General features: G+C 37.6%; 1 protein-coding gene across 1 annotated transcript in view; it reads left to right on the top strand.

Annotated features, from left to right (window-relative positions):
- Window positions 1-18,538, top strand: part of DHX15 (DEAH-box helicase 15) — a 45,529-nt gene that overhangs the window by 4,722 nt on the left and 22,269 nt on the right. Inside the window, exons 2-5 of the mRNA XM_021554409.3 lie at window positions 1,089-1,437; window positions 6,230-6,423; window positions 7,562-7,721; window positions 8,082-8,300. Coding sequence (XP_021410084.1) covers window positions 1,089-1,437; window positions 6,230-6,423; window positions 7,562-7,721; window positions 8,082-8,300 — 922 coding nt within the window. The remainder of the gene's footprint in view (window positions 1-1,088; window positions 1,438-6,229; window positions 6,424-7,561; window positions 7,722-8,081; window positions 8,301-18,538) is intronic.

Raw genomic sequence — 18,538 nt, 5'->3', positions numbered from 1 at the left:
GACAAAGCTGAGGACACCAGTTTTGCAGGCAAAGATGCCACTATTCTTTTCAGCTTGATCTAGTTTAAAATGAAATGGATTATTTTTGTAAAGCAGGGCTCGTTTCAAAGTCTTGAATTGAGAATTTTTATTAAAAGCATGCAGCTGTAATTTTTGGGTCAAACTAAGGATTCCTTTGTAAGTGTGTTTGTAGGAAGAGTGGGATTATGTGCAGGAACAAGTACATGGACTTGCAGAATCAAACTCAAAAAGACTGAGGTCAGAGTTTGAGAATACTGTTTTTCTTTTGCACACGCAGTGAATTTTTCTACTTAATATATGGAACAAATGCGAATACATAAATGCTGTTGAAGTGTGTGGTATGAGGTGATGCTGTAAAAGATACTGTACAGCTTGGTAGTGTTGGGTTAACAGTTGAACCCATAATCTTAAGGGTCATTTTCAACCTCGATTATTCTGATTCTGTGAACTGTAGTGGATGGTTTTAAGTCTTAAGTTCCAGACTCAACAACCTGTGTAGCAAAGTTGATGGAGTCAGAATTGTGTGTAAGACTTGAAACAAAAATAAAGCTACAGAGTAACTGTGGAATAATGAAATTAAACTTTCCTTCCCTGGCTTGCTTACTATCTTGAGTTATTTTTTTTTGGGTGGGTATAATTCCTTTGGTAGGTAGGCAAAAACACTTTTTAGTGTTCCCTTATTTTTCTGCAGCAGCAAGTGGGGATGGGGAGAGGTGAGACATCTACACTGCACGACTGATTCTTTATAATCATTAGATGAAGAGAGTTAAAACATTAATCTCTCCACATGATAGCTTTATTCAGTCTTAGCTGTAATGAGAGGCACTGTTGCAGTGTTTAGGTACAATAAGTGTAGCTGTGTCTATCTAATGTTGAGTATGCATCATATATACTGTTGTTACTCCTTGGTGCTTATCCTTCCAGGTAGCTGATTACAAGACTTCAAAAATTTGGTTTTTATCCACTTCACGCTGGGCATCTTTAGGGTTGTGTTGTATTAAAATTCCTCCTCTACATTTAAATATTCAAGTGTCTCATTTTCTCCTTTGTCTCTTAACCTGTTTTAGGAAAGATCGGGACCGGGACAGGGACCGAGATGACCGTTCGAAAGATCGTGATAGGGATCGTGACAGAGATAGAGATCGTGACAGAGAGAGGGACAAGGAAAAAGATCTGCGACCTACATCCAACTCTACGTATTATGCAGCTGCTGGCTTACCAGCTATAAAACCAGCAATGATACCACACAGTATTAACCCTTTCACAAATCTACCACATACCCCACGATATTATGATATCCTGAAAAAAAGGCTACAGCTTCCTGTCTGGGAATATAAGGAAAGATTTACGGATATTTTGATTAGGCATCAGTCATTTGTGCTGGTTGGAGAGACTGGGTCTGGTAAAACAACACAGGTGAGTTCTTATCTATGTGATACTGCATTTTTTTAAAGGTTGTGGTTATATGTGAGAAATAAATGTGTAAGAATACTTCAAAAACTGTGAGCAAAACTAATATGATGGATGTTGTATTTTCTTTAATGAGTGCAGAAGGTGAGGAGAATTTTACAACTTCTTCCACTTCAAAAATCCAGTACTTATTCCAGGCCCCTGGTTCCATTGGGCTTTATAATTGGTAGGTTTCTGTTAGAGGAAGATAGAGCTTTTATGGTGGGACAGAAGTGTACTAAATCCACAAACCGAAGTGGTGGTTCCAAATTATTTATTTAGCTGTCTATGTAGATGGCAGCTACAAAGTATGAACTTGTTCATGTTTTATGAAATTTATTGCTATTGATAAAACGAAATGTCAGATACAATTCTGACGTCTGATTAGCTTTTGGTGATACTCAAACTTGAGAGGTAGAGTCTTGTGTTTCTTTGGTGCTGAAACTTCTCAGAGGTTGTAGAGATTTTTAGTGCTGCAGTTAAAAATCACTTTTTTTTTTTGGAGACTTACGGCTTTAAAAGTCTTCCTCAGCACCAGAAGTAGTGATAACAGATGTGCAGAGCCTCCTTAAGCCTTAACAAAATTTTTGAGGACCAGTAAACAGGGAATATCTAAGATACAAGGAACACCTGGGTATTTATAGCAGGGTAGACTTGTTCAAAACTTTATCCTCTAGTTTACTGTTTAAAGTCTGTGTTGAAAACTGATGTAAAACACTTGTTTGTTCTGTAATCTGATAAAATCCTTTTGTCTAGGCAGAAAATTAAAGCGGAAGAATATTTTAGTCTTTATAAAAGAGATTGTAGCTAACTTTTAAGTTTTACAGGCAGTAGATTTTTGGTCATAAAATTTTGGATGTTGAGAAAATGTGAAGGACATAATAGTATATTGAATATCTTTTATAACTGTGCCTGAAATATCTAAAGTTACAGGATCTTGCTGCACATTCTAGGAACCAGTGCTAATTCTAGCAGGTAGTTTTTTGACATTATGTGGTTTTTTTATAACTGTATGAACAAAGACTAGGACTGTATAAAGTTCTTTAGAAAGGTCTGATTATGTAGTTATTTGGAAGATGCAGTAGCCTGAATATTACGTTAAAAAATTGTACTCACGTATATGGAAACAAGATTACTTGCGTGATCCGAAAATTTGAAGATCTAAAGATTATGTCAGTGTCATTCCTCAGGCATAAAGCTTTTCCTGAGTTATCTTACCACTTTAACCCCTACTTTCTGAAAGGATTTAAGTAATTTAACACATCTTGCCTAAAAACTGGATTTAAGCTACCAGAAGCACATAAACTGTCTTGGAATCTTCCCTGCTTACTGTTAATTTGCTCTGTGAAGTTGCAGATATGCTTTTAAACAATTGACAGTGTCTCTGTAGGGACATACCACTGAAAATTGTCCTGCTGCCACCTAATGAAAACTGTTTTACATATGGTAGTGTGTCATTGTTTTTGTGGTCAGTTGCTGTCTTAAAACTTGTTTATGGATGTTTGTTTTTCTTTATAAATTCATTGATCAGAGCAAGATAAATACTTTTCTGCAGCTAAGAAATCCTTTAATGTTCAAACTGCAGGTGTACATAAGGTATTAATATCAGCTTTATACAAATAAAAACAAGCAACATTTGAAAAATATTATTTCCAAAATTAGTATCTTCTTTCATTGTGATAGTAAAAGGCTATACAGTAGTAGATAGCTTTTTGATAGTTAGCTGCTGCCTTTCAAGTCCTTTCCCTGATTATTATCTGCACCTCTCCTATTTAGGCAGGTTGGGAGAGTTGGGATTGTTGATCCTGGAGAAGAGAAGGCTGCAGGGAGGCTTCACTGTGGCCTTTCAGTACCTAAAGAGGACTTAGAAAAACATGAAGAATGACTTTTTACATGGGCAGATAGTGATAAGACAAGGAGAAATTGCTTTTAACCTGAAAGAGGGGAGATTTAGATTACCTGTTAGGAAATTCTTCACTGTGAGAGTGGTAAAATACTAGAACAGGTTCCTGGAGAAGTTGGGAGTGCCTCATCCCTGCGAGTGTTCAAGGCCAGGTTGGATGGGGCTTGTAGCAGTCTGGTCTGGTGGGTGGCATCCCTGGCCATTGCAGGATGGTTGAAGCCAGATGATCTCTAAGATCTCTTCCGCCTGAAACCATTTTGTGATTCTATGATTATATGCATGTTTTCCCATTAGTCTTGTAGAGCGCCCAGGATTGGAAATGTTTGGCTCAGCAATGGAAAAAACAGAAGATTAAACTTTTCTCACTTGTTTCATGTAGACTTAAACCCCAAAGTACTGAAGAAGTATATTGGAAGCCACGACATTAATTTTCGGTTCTTTAGTGTTTGCAGTGGCTTGATTTGTAATTTAAACTTAACCTTTGAAGTTAACTGGTTTTTCTAAATGCGCTGGAAACGGGCTCAGTGATGGAATGGGTGTGCCAGATTTCTCTTACGAAGGGGTAATTACTTACTGTAATTGCAGTGTTCACTCTCTGTTAAACCTGGGATCATATGTGGTTCTGGTATAATAGTTTCTCTTTGGTAAAGAGAATGCTAGAGTGGCATGTCCCTTGTGTATTGATGTAGCAGAAGTGATGCCACTTCTTTAGTGCAGCTTCTTGGCGAAGTTCAGGAGCAAGGTGATGTGGAGTATAGCTTAATCCTTGTCCTTTAATGTGCAGGAGAAACTATGCAGGTCCTCAGATAATGATAATGAAGAGAATTCTACTGTGTAACTTTTAACTGAGGAATTTTTCAGGAAGTTGGAGAGGCTCAAAAAAGCCAGAAAGGGGAGTGCTCTTCCATCTCTTGCTATGCAGTTCTTAAAATGATGAAGTTCCTTTGACTTTGAAATAGTCTTAAATAACCCTTAGTCCATTTATCCTTGATCTTAGATGCCAGTGTATGTCTAGTCACTACCTCCTCATGTTTATGGAAGTCATATTTGAAAATCTCTTACTTGAGAAAGTCCTTGAGATTAAATGGTGCTAACTAAAGCCATTCCTCCTGCTTTGGATACTTGATAGAATGACCTTTTTTATAGGGAAAGTCGGGGATTTTGATGATGCTGTAGGGTTTTTTTTCTGTCAGTGGGTTTAACTTTAGGCTAGGTTTCATAATAACCAAATGAGAGTATATTCCCAGATATGACTGAAGTAAAAAAATGTAGTATGGCAGAGTCCTTTTTCCCAGTATATGTATGTCTTTGAAAGATGGACAGGAAAAGTCTTCAGGTGGTTGTCTATATCAGCTTAGCACAGGGAAGTCTGTGGAGCCCTTTTCTTTCATTTCACACTGGTGCTGAAGATTTTGTTGTTTACTGGAAAATCACGTTTAAATTGGTTTTATTTCATGCTGCAGTGGTCTGAGAGACTGCTGGTTCAAAATATATTTCAGGACTTGCCCTAAGTAAAAAAGCTTTACCTAATATACTCACATATACTAATATACTTACTTGAGCTGTTACTTGCGACTTAGTAAAGCAGGGGAGGCATGTATATGTTACAGGATAGGGTTTTGTGTTGCTGCTGTTAGTGTTCAAGAACTGCTATTCTAGTTTTGAATAGGATTTTCAGAAATTTTGAGTTCTTCACAGCAGTCTAATAGGCTCCTGTCATATTTTGATTCCGTTTGCTTTATTGCTCCTATATTTATAGTGGAAGTTCTCCATATTCATCATTTAAAAATGCTTTAGACTACACTGATCTGTGTCTGGTTATGTGTTACTGTTTACTTATGTCCATTTTGCTGTGAAAATATAATTATAAAGAACTGACATTTTCCTGGTTTAAATTATACTGCTTTCTCTTATTCCTCATTGGAATTCCTAATATAAATATAAATATAAATATAAATATAAATATAAATATAAATATAAATATAAATATAAATATAAATGGTATGTTTTCTTTTCCTCTTTGTGTTTTTAAGACTACTTGGAAAGTAATTACTAAGAACAAGTGGATTTTTTGGTCTGTAGGCTTGGAACTAGTTCGGCCTGGAGACGTCTCCTCATAAAGTGTCACACTGAGAACATGTTGAGAATAATCTATCTCCATCAAACTGTTACTGACCATAGGAATTCTGAATAAAACTTATTTTGGATGATTCTTACTGTTTCCATATTCCTAATAGGAGCAGAAAACTGCTGACTGGCAAATCAAATGAGTGCTAACACAGGAAGGAAAACATAGGGGTTTTATATGTGGTTGATGAAATTTCTGAAGAGCAGTAATAAACCTAATGAACATAATTATCTGTTCGTTTTATTTGTTGCCCTTCTTGGCTAAGACAATTTTTTATTACTAAAATAATTATTTTTGCTTATAAATATTAGTAAGCATTACTTTTTTGAGACACAGAATACATTTTGCTTACTGTAAAATTTTAACTGTGCTACTGATCTCAAATTTTGTGTTTTATCTCTAATTTTGGTTGCTCTGGAGCATGTTGGCTGATGCTAAGTAACTCTAAAAAGTATTGATCTAACATCTATAAAATGTACCGTGAACCTGTGTATTTCCTTGATAACTTCAAAGATAGTTATGTACATGCTTAACGAGAGTGTGCTTTATTTAGTGGCAGTGGATCCAACTAACTAGTCTATCTCTAATATAGTCTGTCCTGCTTTGGCTGTTTTTATGTGTGCAGTTGACATCTCTGTGGAATTGTAACTGACTTTGGATTCAGTACAGGTTGCAGATTCCATGTGACCATTTGAAGTGTGTTTATCACTGAATTGTATCCTTGGCAGATCCCTCAGTGGTGTGTAGACTACATGCGCTCGTTACCTGGTCCGAAGAGGGGAGTCGCGTGTACCCAGCCCCGGCGAGTGGCCGCAATGAGCGTGGCACAGCGTGTTGCTGATGAGATGGATGTCATGCTGGGCCAGGAGGTTGGGTACTCCATTCGGTTTGAAGATTGCAGTAGTGCAAAAACCATTTTGAAGTAAGTATTGCAGCTGTCAGGTAAATGTATAACAGCATACTTGGAGGTGGGGGAACCACAGGGTTATGAAGGGTGAGAGCAAAGTTATGAAAGGAGTAATAAGGGAGTGACTCTGTGGATTGGTGCTTTTGTGTCTGAGTGGGGAAGAGTCAAGGGAGCTGTAGTATGAGCTGAGAAGTGTGAGGTATGAAGCATGAATAGAGTTGGAAATTACTCATTCCTCCTAAAGAAGACATTGCACCCTATAGAAATTAATTTTAAATGATCCAGAAAGAAGGCAGTGACCTGAATAAATATTTTATTATTAAGGCACTATTCATAATAAGGCACTTCAATATGCAGTTTCTCTTTGTTGTACATTTAGCTGAGGTTTTACATGTGGGGTCCTCTACTCAGGGTACTTCTGGTGAAGTTCAGTACATTATTTCAGTAAAGAGAACTTCCCAAAGATTCAAAACTGGCCTATGCCTGGCTCTGGACACATAATCAGGAGTGTTGTACTTGTCATCTGCTATAGATTCCTGTGCTGCCAGGAAACAGGTGCATTTAATGCATCATTTACATATTACATTCAATATGCTCAGTTAAAAACAACACAATGTGGTTCAAGGATCAATGCTTTTCTATCAAAAGATGGCTTCTCCTTGGTCATACAAGTAGAAGGGCTGGGCATAAAGTTAATATGGAAAAAGAAATGTAACAGTAGCAGAAAGGCAAAAAGTGAACAGATGATCTGCAGACAGAAAAGGAGAACAATTGCAGAAACAGTGTATCTTGGATTTTAGAGGGTGTTGTCTCTTCTCTTGAGTTCAGGTGTGGAAGTCTGCCAGTAACACTCTACAAACTATTGTAAATGTTACAAAGCCTTATTCCTCCTCACTCCCCCCCTTTTTTAAAAAAAGTTTTCTCCCCCCCCCACTTTTTTTTAAGCTTTACCCCCCATGAGATTCTGCTTATACTCTTTTTCTATTTGAAAACTTAAAATGGGCATGTTACAGTGTTGGAAGTAGTTTGTTGGTGTTGCTACACTGAAAAAGTTGATTAAAAGCTTAGTTCAAGCAATGTAGTGATATGCAAGAGGATTCTGTATCAAACCTAATAAGCAGAGTGTGAGTTGGAATTGTTTCTCTTTGTTCAGGTATATGACTGATGGTATGTTACTTCGTGAGGCGATGAATGATCCTTTGCTGGAGCGCTATGGTGTTATAATTCTTGATGAGGCCCATGAGAGAACACTGGCTACGGATATCTTGATGGGAGTTTTGAAGGAGGTTGTAAGACAAAGATCTGATCTGAAGGTCAGTAATGATGAAGTTCAATGGCATCTCTCTTCTAGTTGCAGTCATACTAAGTATCTCTGTCCTTACCGTTAGCTGAGTTTTATAATTGTTTTTTTATCTGTGATCATGTATTTTGGAAGGCTAAACTTAGGAAAATCTGAATGTGTTTTGTATTGAGGAAGCTCCTAGAAACAATGCAATTGTAGCTTAACCTTATGTATTTGACTTGGAATTTTTTTGAACAGGGGTGCTTTATTCAGGTAATAAATGCATTCTTATATTACAGTCAGCAATTTACTTTCTTAAAATTGCATGTTATATGCATCACATATCACAAGTTCTAAACATTGAGTAACTTTTTGTCCTCCAAATCCACAGGTTATAGTTATGAGTGCTACTTTAGATGCTGGCAAGTTTCAGATCTATTTTGATAACTGTCCTCTTCTAACTATCCCGGGTCGTACCCATCCTGTGGAGATATTCTATACTCCAGAACCTGAAAGGGACTACCTTGAGGCTGCCATTCGAACAGTGATACAAATTCACATGTGTGAAGAAGAAGAAGGAGATCTCTTACTCTTTCTTACTGGACAGGAGGTACTTTCTTTTGTTTTCTATTCATTGTTCCATACAAAAAGTGCTTCAAGTGACTTCTGTAGACTAAAACAGTTTCCTTTTCTAGTTTATTGTTTGGGTGACCAGAGGTTTACCTGCCATACATTTTAGGTCCTTTGACATTGTACGTATCTGTAATGTAAATGGTGTGCAAGGCCTTTCTAAAATGAAAATTCTCATCAACTCAAGTACTTCAAAAACAAAAACCCAGAGAATGAACCCAAGGTTTATACTGATGGGAACTTTTGGGAACTGATGGGATTAATTCTGTGCACAAGTGTATATGTATTGTACAACTTATCTAAAGAATAATCATTTGGTTCTGCTGCTTAGCTATTAGTAGTAGGTTTTGGGTTTCTTTATCAACAACTCGGAGTGTTAGGCTGTAGACTTTATTGTACCATAGATTCAGGGAGTTAATTCTCAGAAATGGACTCCATGCCCTGCAAAAGAGGATTGTATGCAAGCACTTAAACTACACTACATCAGGAAGTGAGGATTTTCTGGAAATTTCAAGTATTTTACTTGAAATAACCTAGGGTATTTTTTTAGTCCCAATCTTTCTTTGAAGCTCTTTGCATGTCCATATTGGTAAACTGAGATGGAGAAGAGGTTAAAAACCTGTAGGCATTTTGAAAGTTTGCTGGATTCAGTCAACCTAAATGTGCTTTTCGCAGGGGAAGAAGTGCAGCTAGCAAAAAATATTTTTCAACTCATTCTTCTTTCAGTTACTACTCTTGAAATACCTGTCAAGGGATGTGGAACAATTCAGTATCTTTCTTCTAAGCAAACACAACCTTAACTATGCCAAGGGTGGATAGTGGTACAAGTAACTTGTGATGCTAAAGGTACTCTGGTTTCTTGAGTAGACTTTCCAGCCATAAAGATGTGTTTTCTCTTACATGAGTTTTAAGACATTTGATTGAAGTGTCTTCTGGCAGGTCATCTCCCTTAAAAAACCAAAGCAATGACTGTCACTATAAAAGCAAATACTCCGACTTTTACATTTGTCCTTCTTTGATTGGAGTTTTGCTGTACAGGTAGGAAGAAATACTTTCAGTGATAGTGGCTTTGAAACCTACCTGCTTGGTTTTAGTTTGAAGTTGTAGTTCAGACTATCTGGGCACTTAAATGTGTGAATTAGTGAAACAGCTGTTGCAGAAGGGTGAAAATTGGTGGCAGGAGAAAGGAACACTGGTGTCCTGGTGTTTCAGCAGAAGTAATTTTTCTAGCAAGATGCTAAATCAGGCTGGTCTTCAACCTTTCAAAAAGCACAAATACATGGCCTTCTGATGTATGAGTTACGTGTTTGCTATGTCAGGTGCTATGTATTACTCTAAATAATCTGTTATAACAATCACTGAAGGGTATGGGATGAGTGTCTTCCTTTGGCAAATGTCTCTAGGCTCCAGACCTGCCGCTACTGCAGATGAACTCTCTTCTTCTGTATGAACAGGTTATTTGATTTTCACTGGGTTGATTTGCAGGACATAATGTATTATAAGCAAATTCTGAATAAAATTCTGCACACAGTACACAGTCATAAGTGTATTTATATAATAAAGCATAAAAGCATCTAACACTGTCTTACTGAATCACTTTAAAACACATGTTGGTTAGCTAGCATCCTCTTCTCTGGAGTCTAGAGTTGTCCAGTCCATGTGTCAGTTGATGGTACTACCCAGGGTCACTGGAGTTGACTCTGCCTGGACCTAATCTTAGTTTGGGTGGTTAGCATGAAATTCAAGTCTGGTTTAGCTTCTGTAGAGAAGCGTAGAAATACTTTAACCCTTTGGATTAATGATATTTTGAGGTGTCTGTTGAGCATCATAATAGGGTCTCTGTGTGTATTGCTGTTGAATCTAAAGTGGTGTGACCTGCTGTACTCTCAAGAATGGGAAAGTGTGCTCTAGATACCATTACCACTATATGCTTCAGGTTCGTTAGACTTAGTAGCTAGGCTGAAATTGATGTATGCTGGTAGTTCTTTGAGATTCTTCAAAACACTATGAACAGGGTGCAAGATTATTTGTATTTCTTGTCAGAAAGGTGTATATACAAAGGTAAATGAAATTACAGACAAGGAACGTGATTTAGCTGAAATGGTGTGAATGTGTCTTGTTGAGAGTTTGAGGCTGTAAATGAGGTATAATTGCAGTGGCCTGTGGTAGAATGGGGTTCCCTATTGGCTACTGTCTTCTCATCCAAAAGATTTTGAAGTCATTTCATATGGGAATTAAGATGGATAGCAGTTAATTAGTACAGATTAGTTAAGACATAGAGAAGATGATGAACCTTGGAGATAGCAAGGAAGATTGTGTTGTCATGCCCAGAAAATTAAAAGAAGCTTAAATGTGTTTGGAAATGAAAGGAATCATAGTTGTATTAGCATGCTACTGGATGATGATAAAATGTTGTTAATGGTGTAGAAATATGTGTTCAGTAAAAATTCCATTCCTGAATCCTGGAAGGAGTAAAAGTATATGAATGCATTGTATGAACTGCTTTTAAGTCCATTAATAACAAAAGAGGATGTTTAAAAGAAAAATTTACTACAAATGAACATTTTGAAACATGATTCGTCCTACAAGCTTTGTAAAAAATGAGGAAAGCTCATTTGTTAATTTTTAAAACAAGCAACTCCCCTGGTATATCAAGAAAATTCAGAACATAGTGTTCATGTTTAATGCCAGTGTTCAGAAATGTATAATCTGGTGTTGGGTTTGCATGGCCAAGCTTGGGTAGCAGGGTGATGATTTCTTTGAGGAGCTGCTAGAAGCTTCATCCATGTCCAACAGAGTCAATCCCTTGCAGCTCCGAAGATGGAATGTGCCTCTGATCAAGGCTGAGCCAATGGTGGTAATGTCTCTGTGATGACATGTTTAAGAAGGAGAAAAAAAGAAAAACCAACAAGTTATTGAGCAGTTGTAATTGCAGCCAGAGAAGAGCAGGGTTGAGAACATGTGAGAGGAACAACTCTGTAGACACCCAGGTCAGTGTGGGAGAAGGGGGAGGAGAGGTGCTCTGGACACCAGAGCTAGGATTCTCCTGGAGCTTGTGGTGCAGCCTGTGGTGAAGCCGCTGTGCCCTCCAGCCCATAAAAATCTATGAGCATGCAAAATCCACCTGCAGCTTATGAAAGATACCTATGGTGGAGCAGGTGGATGCCTGTCAGGAGGCTGTGACCATGTCGAGGGCCCACAGAAAGCGGAGCCCCCTGTGGAGCAGTCTGTCCTTGGTCGTTCAGCCCATGGCAGAGTGACCTGTGCTGCAGCAGCTTGCAGAGATCTGTTACAAGATGGACTCATGTCAGAGAAGTTCATGGAGAACTGTCGCCCGTCGGGGAGGATCTCATGCTGGAGCAGGAGAAGGGCTCCTCTTCCTGAGAAGCAAAGGAAATAACTTGTGATGAACTGGCCATTACCCCAGTTCCCTGTCTCCCTGTGCTGCTGGGAAGGAGGGAATGGTGGAGGAGGGCGGAAGGTGTTTCGAGGGTTGTATTTTACTTCTCATTATCATGCTCTGATTTTGTTAGTAATAAATTCAGTTAATAGCTCTTATCTGAGCCTGTTCTACCTCTGGTGGTATTTGCTGAGTGACCTCTCTGTCTTTATCTCAGCTCATGACTCCTTGTATTTTCTCTCCCTTGTCCAGCTGTAGAGGGGAGTGATAGAGAAGTTTGGGTGGGTGTCTGGCATCCAGCCAGCATCAACCCACTACACCTGGACAGCTGTAAGCTAGGTTGCCTGTCATCAGTTACCGGCAGAATTAGAAGGGGAGAGGGATTTTGTTTCACAAGGGAAAAGTATAATTACATTTCAGTCAACATGTCTTTCTTAGACAATAGGTGTTGTCAAACTTCTCAGTCTTTGGGGTTACAAAATCGGTAGTCTATTTTTGTAGATACACAATTGTTAAGCTTGTAGATCTGAGAGGTAAATGGAGTTCTTCTGAAACTGCATTAGATTTTACACTCCATTAAGATCAGTAACCCAAGAGTAGGTCTAACATACTTAGAGATGAAACTTGTGGGGTGGGAAAGACAGAAATAATGACACAGCAACTGTATGGGTCTGTCTTACATGTTCTAGTTACATGGGCATTTACAAATGCCAGTTGTATTCTTGGTCACCCTTTTTTTTATAAAGCCAGATGCATTGTTACACATTTATGAGGAAGTATCTGTGCTGCCTCTAGAGATGTGAAGTACAGATCAGGAGTGTTCTTGATTGTAGATAAATATACTTAAAATTGTTGCTGTGAAGTTCAGTATTCTGGAAAAGCTTAAAGTGATATTGGTAAAACTGGTGGTTTAGAAAAGAGTTCCAAAACATTTTTGATGTTTTGATAGAAAGTTTGGTAAATGAGGGTTTATTTTAAAGACACAATATTTTCATTACTGTGAGACTGGTTGAGCTCTGGAAATGAAAGAAAACAGAGACTTACGTCCTAATTGAAGTAAATATTGACAACTCTTTTGGTGTCAGTGGTGATGGTTGGGTGAGGTTAAGAGGAAGTCTGTTTACTAAAAGTGAACACAAGTTGTCCTGTTTAAAATTAAGATAGGAAGCATTTGGGGAGCTGGACAGCATGAGCTAAAATAAGTGCAGTAATACTAATTTTGTTCAAATGCTAAAAGGAGGAAGGTTTTTTTGCTCTTCATTCAAAATTATGTCAATATTTAATATTACAAATTAATCAGATCAAAGAGATCCTGAATATGGGAATTATGCCAAGGTGAATTAAGTTTTGACTTGACAGAGCAATTCTAGTTTATGGTCAAGTGTTGCCTTTCTCCATCTATTACTTTTTTTGTCTCTGCATAATTTTGCAAAGTTTGTTTGGCTCAGTTTGTGTTCAAAGGCCTGAAGTGGTGCAGCTCTTGGAGCTGGTTCTTTTTATTGCAGTTTTGTCATTTTAGCTTGTAGCAGTCTGCTTTCATTTCCAGAAGAAGAAAGGGGAATTATGGAAGTTCCATGCAGTCTTTAAAGACAACAAAGACTGTATTTCTAGAAAGGTTCATGTCATCAAAGCCAGATGTGACTTGCTGTGCCCTGCATGTGATGGAACTTGGAAGGGGACAGGTTAAGGTGTCTGCCAAATATTTCAAGTTTACAAAGTATTTTTTTATTTATTCATTTGCTTCCTTTGCCCCATATTCATTTTCACAAGATGAAATTGCCTTACAGCTTTTTGGTGTTAGTTTCCTTTGGAATTTAAGAGTTACGCCTCTTTGTTGTATCCAAGATGTAGCTAGCCATGTATCCAGGATGAAGCTAAATCTTAACTATATAATGTAGCAGCTGATCTTCTGTAGATAGATCTGTCATCTCCTGTTTAGAATACAGTATGTTTTAACTGGAGCAGTCTTGGAAATTTTGCTCATCCTGTGAGATTCTTTGAGTGTACCAAATAAAGGGTCAGCTGAAGAAAGGGATTCTGCAATAATGTTCCCAAGGGCCGTGTTTGCAAAATCGTTGGACTCTTATTTTTCATGCCAAGTGCTCAAATTGTCCCATTGAAAGTGCTTAAATGGTATCACTAGTCACCATCTTTTTGTAGAAAGGGTTTTTGTGAAGATAAGGCTTTGACCTTAGGATTGAGTGGAGCCTGGCCAGCGAGTTCACTGGCTGCTTGCATAGACAACTCTGGCCTGTGAGTTAGAGTGGTTGCTGGCAGTGGAATCACTTTGGCTTAGGGTAACTTATGGTCCATCATTCAGTAACTGCTGTTTAATGTCAGTGTAATTTCACTGTACCTTCTCCATGGCAGCACGTATGAGTCTTGCACACAAACAGAAGGCAAGGATGGCTAGATTTGCAAGAGCAGTGTAATTCAGTAACTTGAGGCCACAAATATTTTCAAAGTAGTGGGAAATGCTGAGGGAACTGTGTTTGTTCAGCCTTGGGAAAAGAAGCCTCAGGGTAGACCTCATCATCATGAGCCAGTATTTAAAGTGTGGCTGCAACATACATGGAGACTCCCTTTTTACAAGGACACACTTGAAAAGATGAGGGGTAATGGATAAAAGTTAATCATGATGAGATTGTGGTTAGACACAACAGGAAAATTTTTCACAATGGAAATAATCAACCATTGGAATAAATTCCCGAGGAAGTGGTGCATTCCACAACATTGGACATGAAGGATTCAGCTGGACAGGGTGTTGGGCTGTCTTGCCTAGACTGTGTTTTTGACAAGAAAGGTTGGTTTAGATGATCCTCAAGGTTCCTTCCAGCCTTTTTTTCTTTGATTCTGTGAACTGCATTGCTGCTTGTCATTCTGGGCTTCTTTTGATGTTTGTGGATTTGGGGTTGTTTTTTTTGCCTGCCATTGAATAGATCTTGTAATGGAACTAGTAAGAATCATGTATTTTTTTCGGCACAAACTTGTTTCTTAAAGACATGGTGCACTAACTCAATAAGGTGTGCATCTGGTCCAGTAATATTTTTCTGTTGTTTGTGGTCTTCAGTATGAGCTCCTTGCTTTTGACTGCAAAAATGCCATCAGGAAGAGAAATGGAAGGGAATTTTTACTGAGCATTCAGCTTGAACATGTAATAAAGACTTCATTTTCAACAGCAGAAAAAAGTAATCTACATGATAGGCAGAATCAGTCTCTTGTGTGATTAATTTTATAAAGCTCCTTTTAGATGAACTGCTAATAATACATTCAAATCCTTAGTTTTCGATGCAGAGCTAGGGTATGTTAGGTAGCGAGATGATACAGAGCAGTGGAAATATGTTATTGGAGGCAGCTGATTAGGTATTGGCTTATGGTTCAATTACTTCCAAATTTCTATGTGCTATGTGTTTTGACTCGGAGCCTGAGGAACCAGGAACTGTCACAGAGAGTCTTTAAAATCATACCTGGAGGATTTTTAGTAATAAGGCTTTTGTAAGTTAGATTTTTTTTAAGGAAAAAAAGTGAGTATTGCTGAATATTACTTAGTAATACTTTGTCCAGGACATGGACAAAGTCCTGTTCATGCTTTCAGTCTGCTAAGTATTTACTAGTATGCATCAAAGATGGTTGTGGGGTGAAGATTTAAGCATTAGTCCTATAAATGGTACTCTTTAAGCCATAGGAAAACTTACGGTCCTCTTGGTTTCAGTCCTGGTATTCCGAGGACTCATTTGTTTTTTAACAGTCTTTGTATGCAAAAGTTTTCTTCTGGCTTTGCCTTTTTGGTGGATCTTTTCTAGCTGCTCAGAAAAAATACAGCTTCAGTGAGAGGAGTAAAAGTTAGGGAATCCAGGTGGCTTTGGGGTTTTTATTTTAGGCACTAGCCATTAGCCTGCCTTTTCTTTGGAAAAGTGGTTCAAGATGGAGTAAAATTCTTGTCAGATTCAGAAGGCATAAAGTAACCCACTTACTGTTCTGTAAAAATACCGATGGCTGCACTACTGTTGCTAGTAAATTGAAGGGAAACTGCACCCTTGTCTTGCTTTGTTTTCTAAACAATACAATGCTAAGTATAGATTCCCATACAGACTTGGGTCTTGCACAAATGGAAGTTGACATTAAAATCCTAAAGATTTTAAGACCTCCTTTTTGGAGTCTTAGAATTTCTTACTAAAACTGCTGAATTAAGTTCCCCTAATTTGACAGATATTCTAAATGTTGCCTGTTGCCCAGCAGCAATTTGAAAACAAAGCAACCTGCTCAGGTTTTTGTGATTAAGATTGATTCTAGACATCAATTTGGTGGAAGGAACACCATTTCAATTAGCTTAAATTTGATTTAATAATAATAATAATAATAATATTGATAAAATTACTTTCTAGGTTGCAGCTTTTTATTTTTAAAGCTATTTTTACTTAGCTGTAAGTTCAAAATAAAAATTGTTTACTCTCACTTGGATGTTGAGGTGACTTTGTTTTTCCTGGTTGAAAAATACTCAACCACCTTATTGATCACTAGTACATAAAAAAAATATTCTCTTTACAGGTTGTAGTTGTTTTGGAAGCTTTTCCAAGGAAAGTCACTTAAGGGGCTGATGGTGTGGAAGAATGTTGGAAGACTCCATGTTAATGTTCAGAGTGTAGTAGTGAGGGGTTCTTAACTGCTGCTTGATTCTAGTTTCCATCGTGTTGCAGTTTAACTGTAGTTATTGCATGTGTATTGTAAATTTATTTTGATGGGATCAAGAGGAAGTTTCTGGAAGCTTTAAAGTACTTGAGATTACTGTCTGGGACAAGTCTGATTACTGGGTTTTGTGAAGTACAGATGTGTTGTGGCACTTGCAGCTTGAGAAAAATGAACAAATGCTAGTGTAATCATTCTTCTTTGTGGCCTGCTTGTTTTTTTCCTTTTGGTTGCCACTTTTTTTTAGCATGAGTGCATCAAATGGACAGGTTCATTGAAAATTATTTCACTGAGAAGTATTTCTCAAGTACTAGTCCTAAGAAGTCTTTTTTGTGAAGAACTAGGATCAATCTAATAACTTCAGCATTGCTGAAGTCTCATGCTTTTTTTGTATGTTAGGCCTGTTTTCTTTAACTCTGAAGCAGGTAATTGTGTTGATGCACTGGGCATCATGGGTCTGTGTGTGGGTCCTTTTATCCTGTGTCTGTTCCTATATCCTATGGCCCCTTACCCCCTGTCTCAGGTACTCAGTGTGGTAGCTTTGAGGAGTTTTTTAGGCATAATCGAAATACAGTCCAAGTTCACTCTGCCTTCTTGTTCTGCCTGAGAAGTGTCTTCTTCTGTGCAGATTGTCACAATCTTTATTCCAGGAAGGGGTTTTATAATGAATTTGTTTGGAGTATATGGGGTGCAAATATTTAAAGGTGTATGGTATGTTTTTGAGAAGTGTTTCATACTTGAATAAAATGAGACTATTGAATTAGACTTCCTGAATCTTTAAAAGATAGGATTGTGCCTTCAATTATGGGTCATATTTCTGGATTTAGATGCCTTCATATGATGCAAACAAATCTTGAACACTCAAAGGTATCCTTAACACTTTAAAACTATTATTACTACACATAATCCTTGTATCTTGTGTACTTGGGGATACCAGTTTTGGTCATCATCTGTGTGGTTGTGCATACAGTTAGAATCATAGAATATCCTGAATTGGATCTGCCAGTGCTTATCCAGTGCTGAATTGGCTTTTGCCATGCTTACATTAATTGTATACACTGATCAATACAGAACAACATTGTCTGTGCTTCTTTAAAACATAGTCAATGCATTTGTGCTGAGAATTTAAATGTCTCTTTAACAAATAAATGACCCAAATTTGGTGTAGATCTACCTGAATTTATGATTTCTGAGAGAGACTGCTTTTGTCTTTCAAATCACAGTTTAAAGCAGTCATTTTAGAGCCTTTAGATTACCAGTTGTGTAGTATATTTGCTTTAGGGTCTAAAGTATCACTTCAGCTTCAGGCTAGTCAATGTTGTAAGGGAGGTCTCCCCTCTTTTCTCAGAGAATGTTGTAGTAAATTTTTTTGCTTTTGCCTACTGCTCTTTTTTGTCATGAATTTATTCTTCCTTTAGTGGTTCAGATGGAGGATCCAGAGTCACTCATTTTGTCTCTTAGTTACACTAGTGAAGGCTCTGTTGTAATTTTTATGTTAAAGATAATGAATGGTGTTACTCATTAACTTAAATTTCTGTGCAATCCAATTTTCCTTAGATCTTGTCATAACTATTGGTCACCTAGCTGGCTTAAATGCAGTAGTTTGAAAATGAAATGAACTTGGAACAGTTGGGCTGTGGTGACCTGTTTTCTATGGTAAGCAGACAATAGGCTAGAAAATACTTTGGTAGAAAAAAGCATAAAACATCTTTCATCTTCAGACTATTTCAGTGGCTTTTCTTAAGCTTAAATGGAATTTCAGTTAATTTTGAAGTAAGATCTGAAGCCTGGGATTGAGAAGTTGGGTTTTGAGTATCTGTGTTTATACTGTAAAGGTGTTTGTTCTCATTAGGTACAATGAAGCAAATCTTCCATATAATTGCATTAGTGATACGTGACATTAAAGCTTAATTGGCTTATTTTAAATATCTTGCACATCAATTTCCTTCAGATTGTGAAAATTGAAAAGGTCATGAGTGCAGTTTAATATTCCAGGGTGAGAGATTTCAATTTTAGTACAATTTGTAGAGATTTAATTAGGAAACATAACTAAAAGAAAAAGGATGTTGAATGCAAATCATGCAGTTCATTAGAGTATAGAAGCTGAAACGTCTTGAAGTATTGTGGAAATT

The sequence above is a fragment of the Lonchura striata genome, chromosome 4 (assembly GCF_046129695.1).
Source record: "Lonchura striata isolate bLonStr1 chromosome 4, bLonStr1.mat, whole genome shotgun sequence".
Lineage (NCBI taxonomy): Eukaryota > Metazoa > Chordata > Aves > Passeriformes > Estrildidae > Lonchura > Lonchura striata.
Note: the sequence above shows the minus strand (reverse complement) of the source record. Positions and strands in the feature narration are given on the sequence as shown.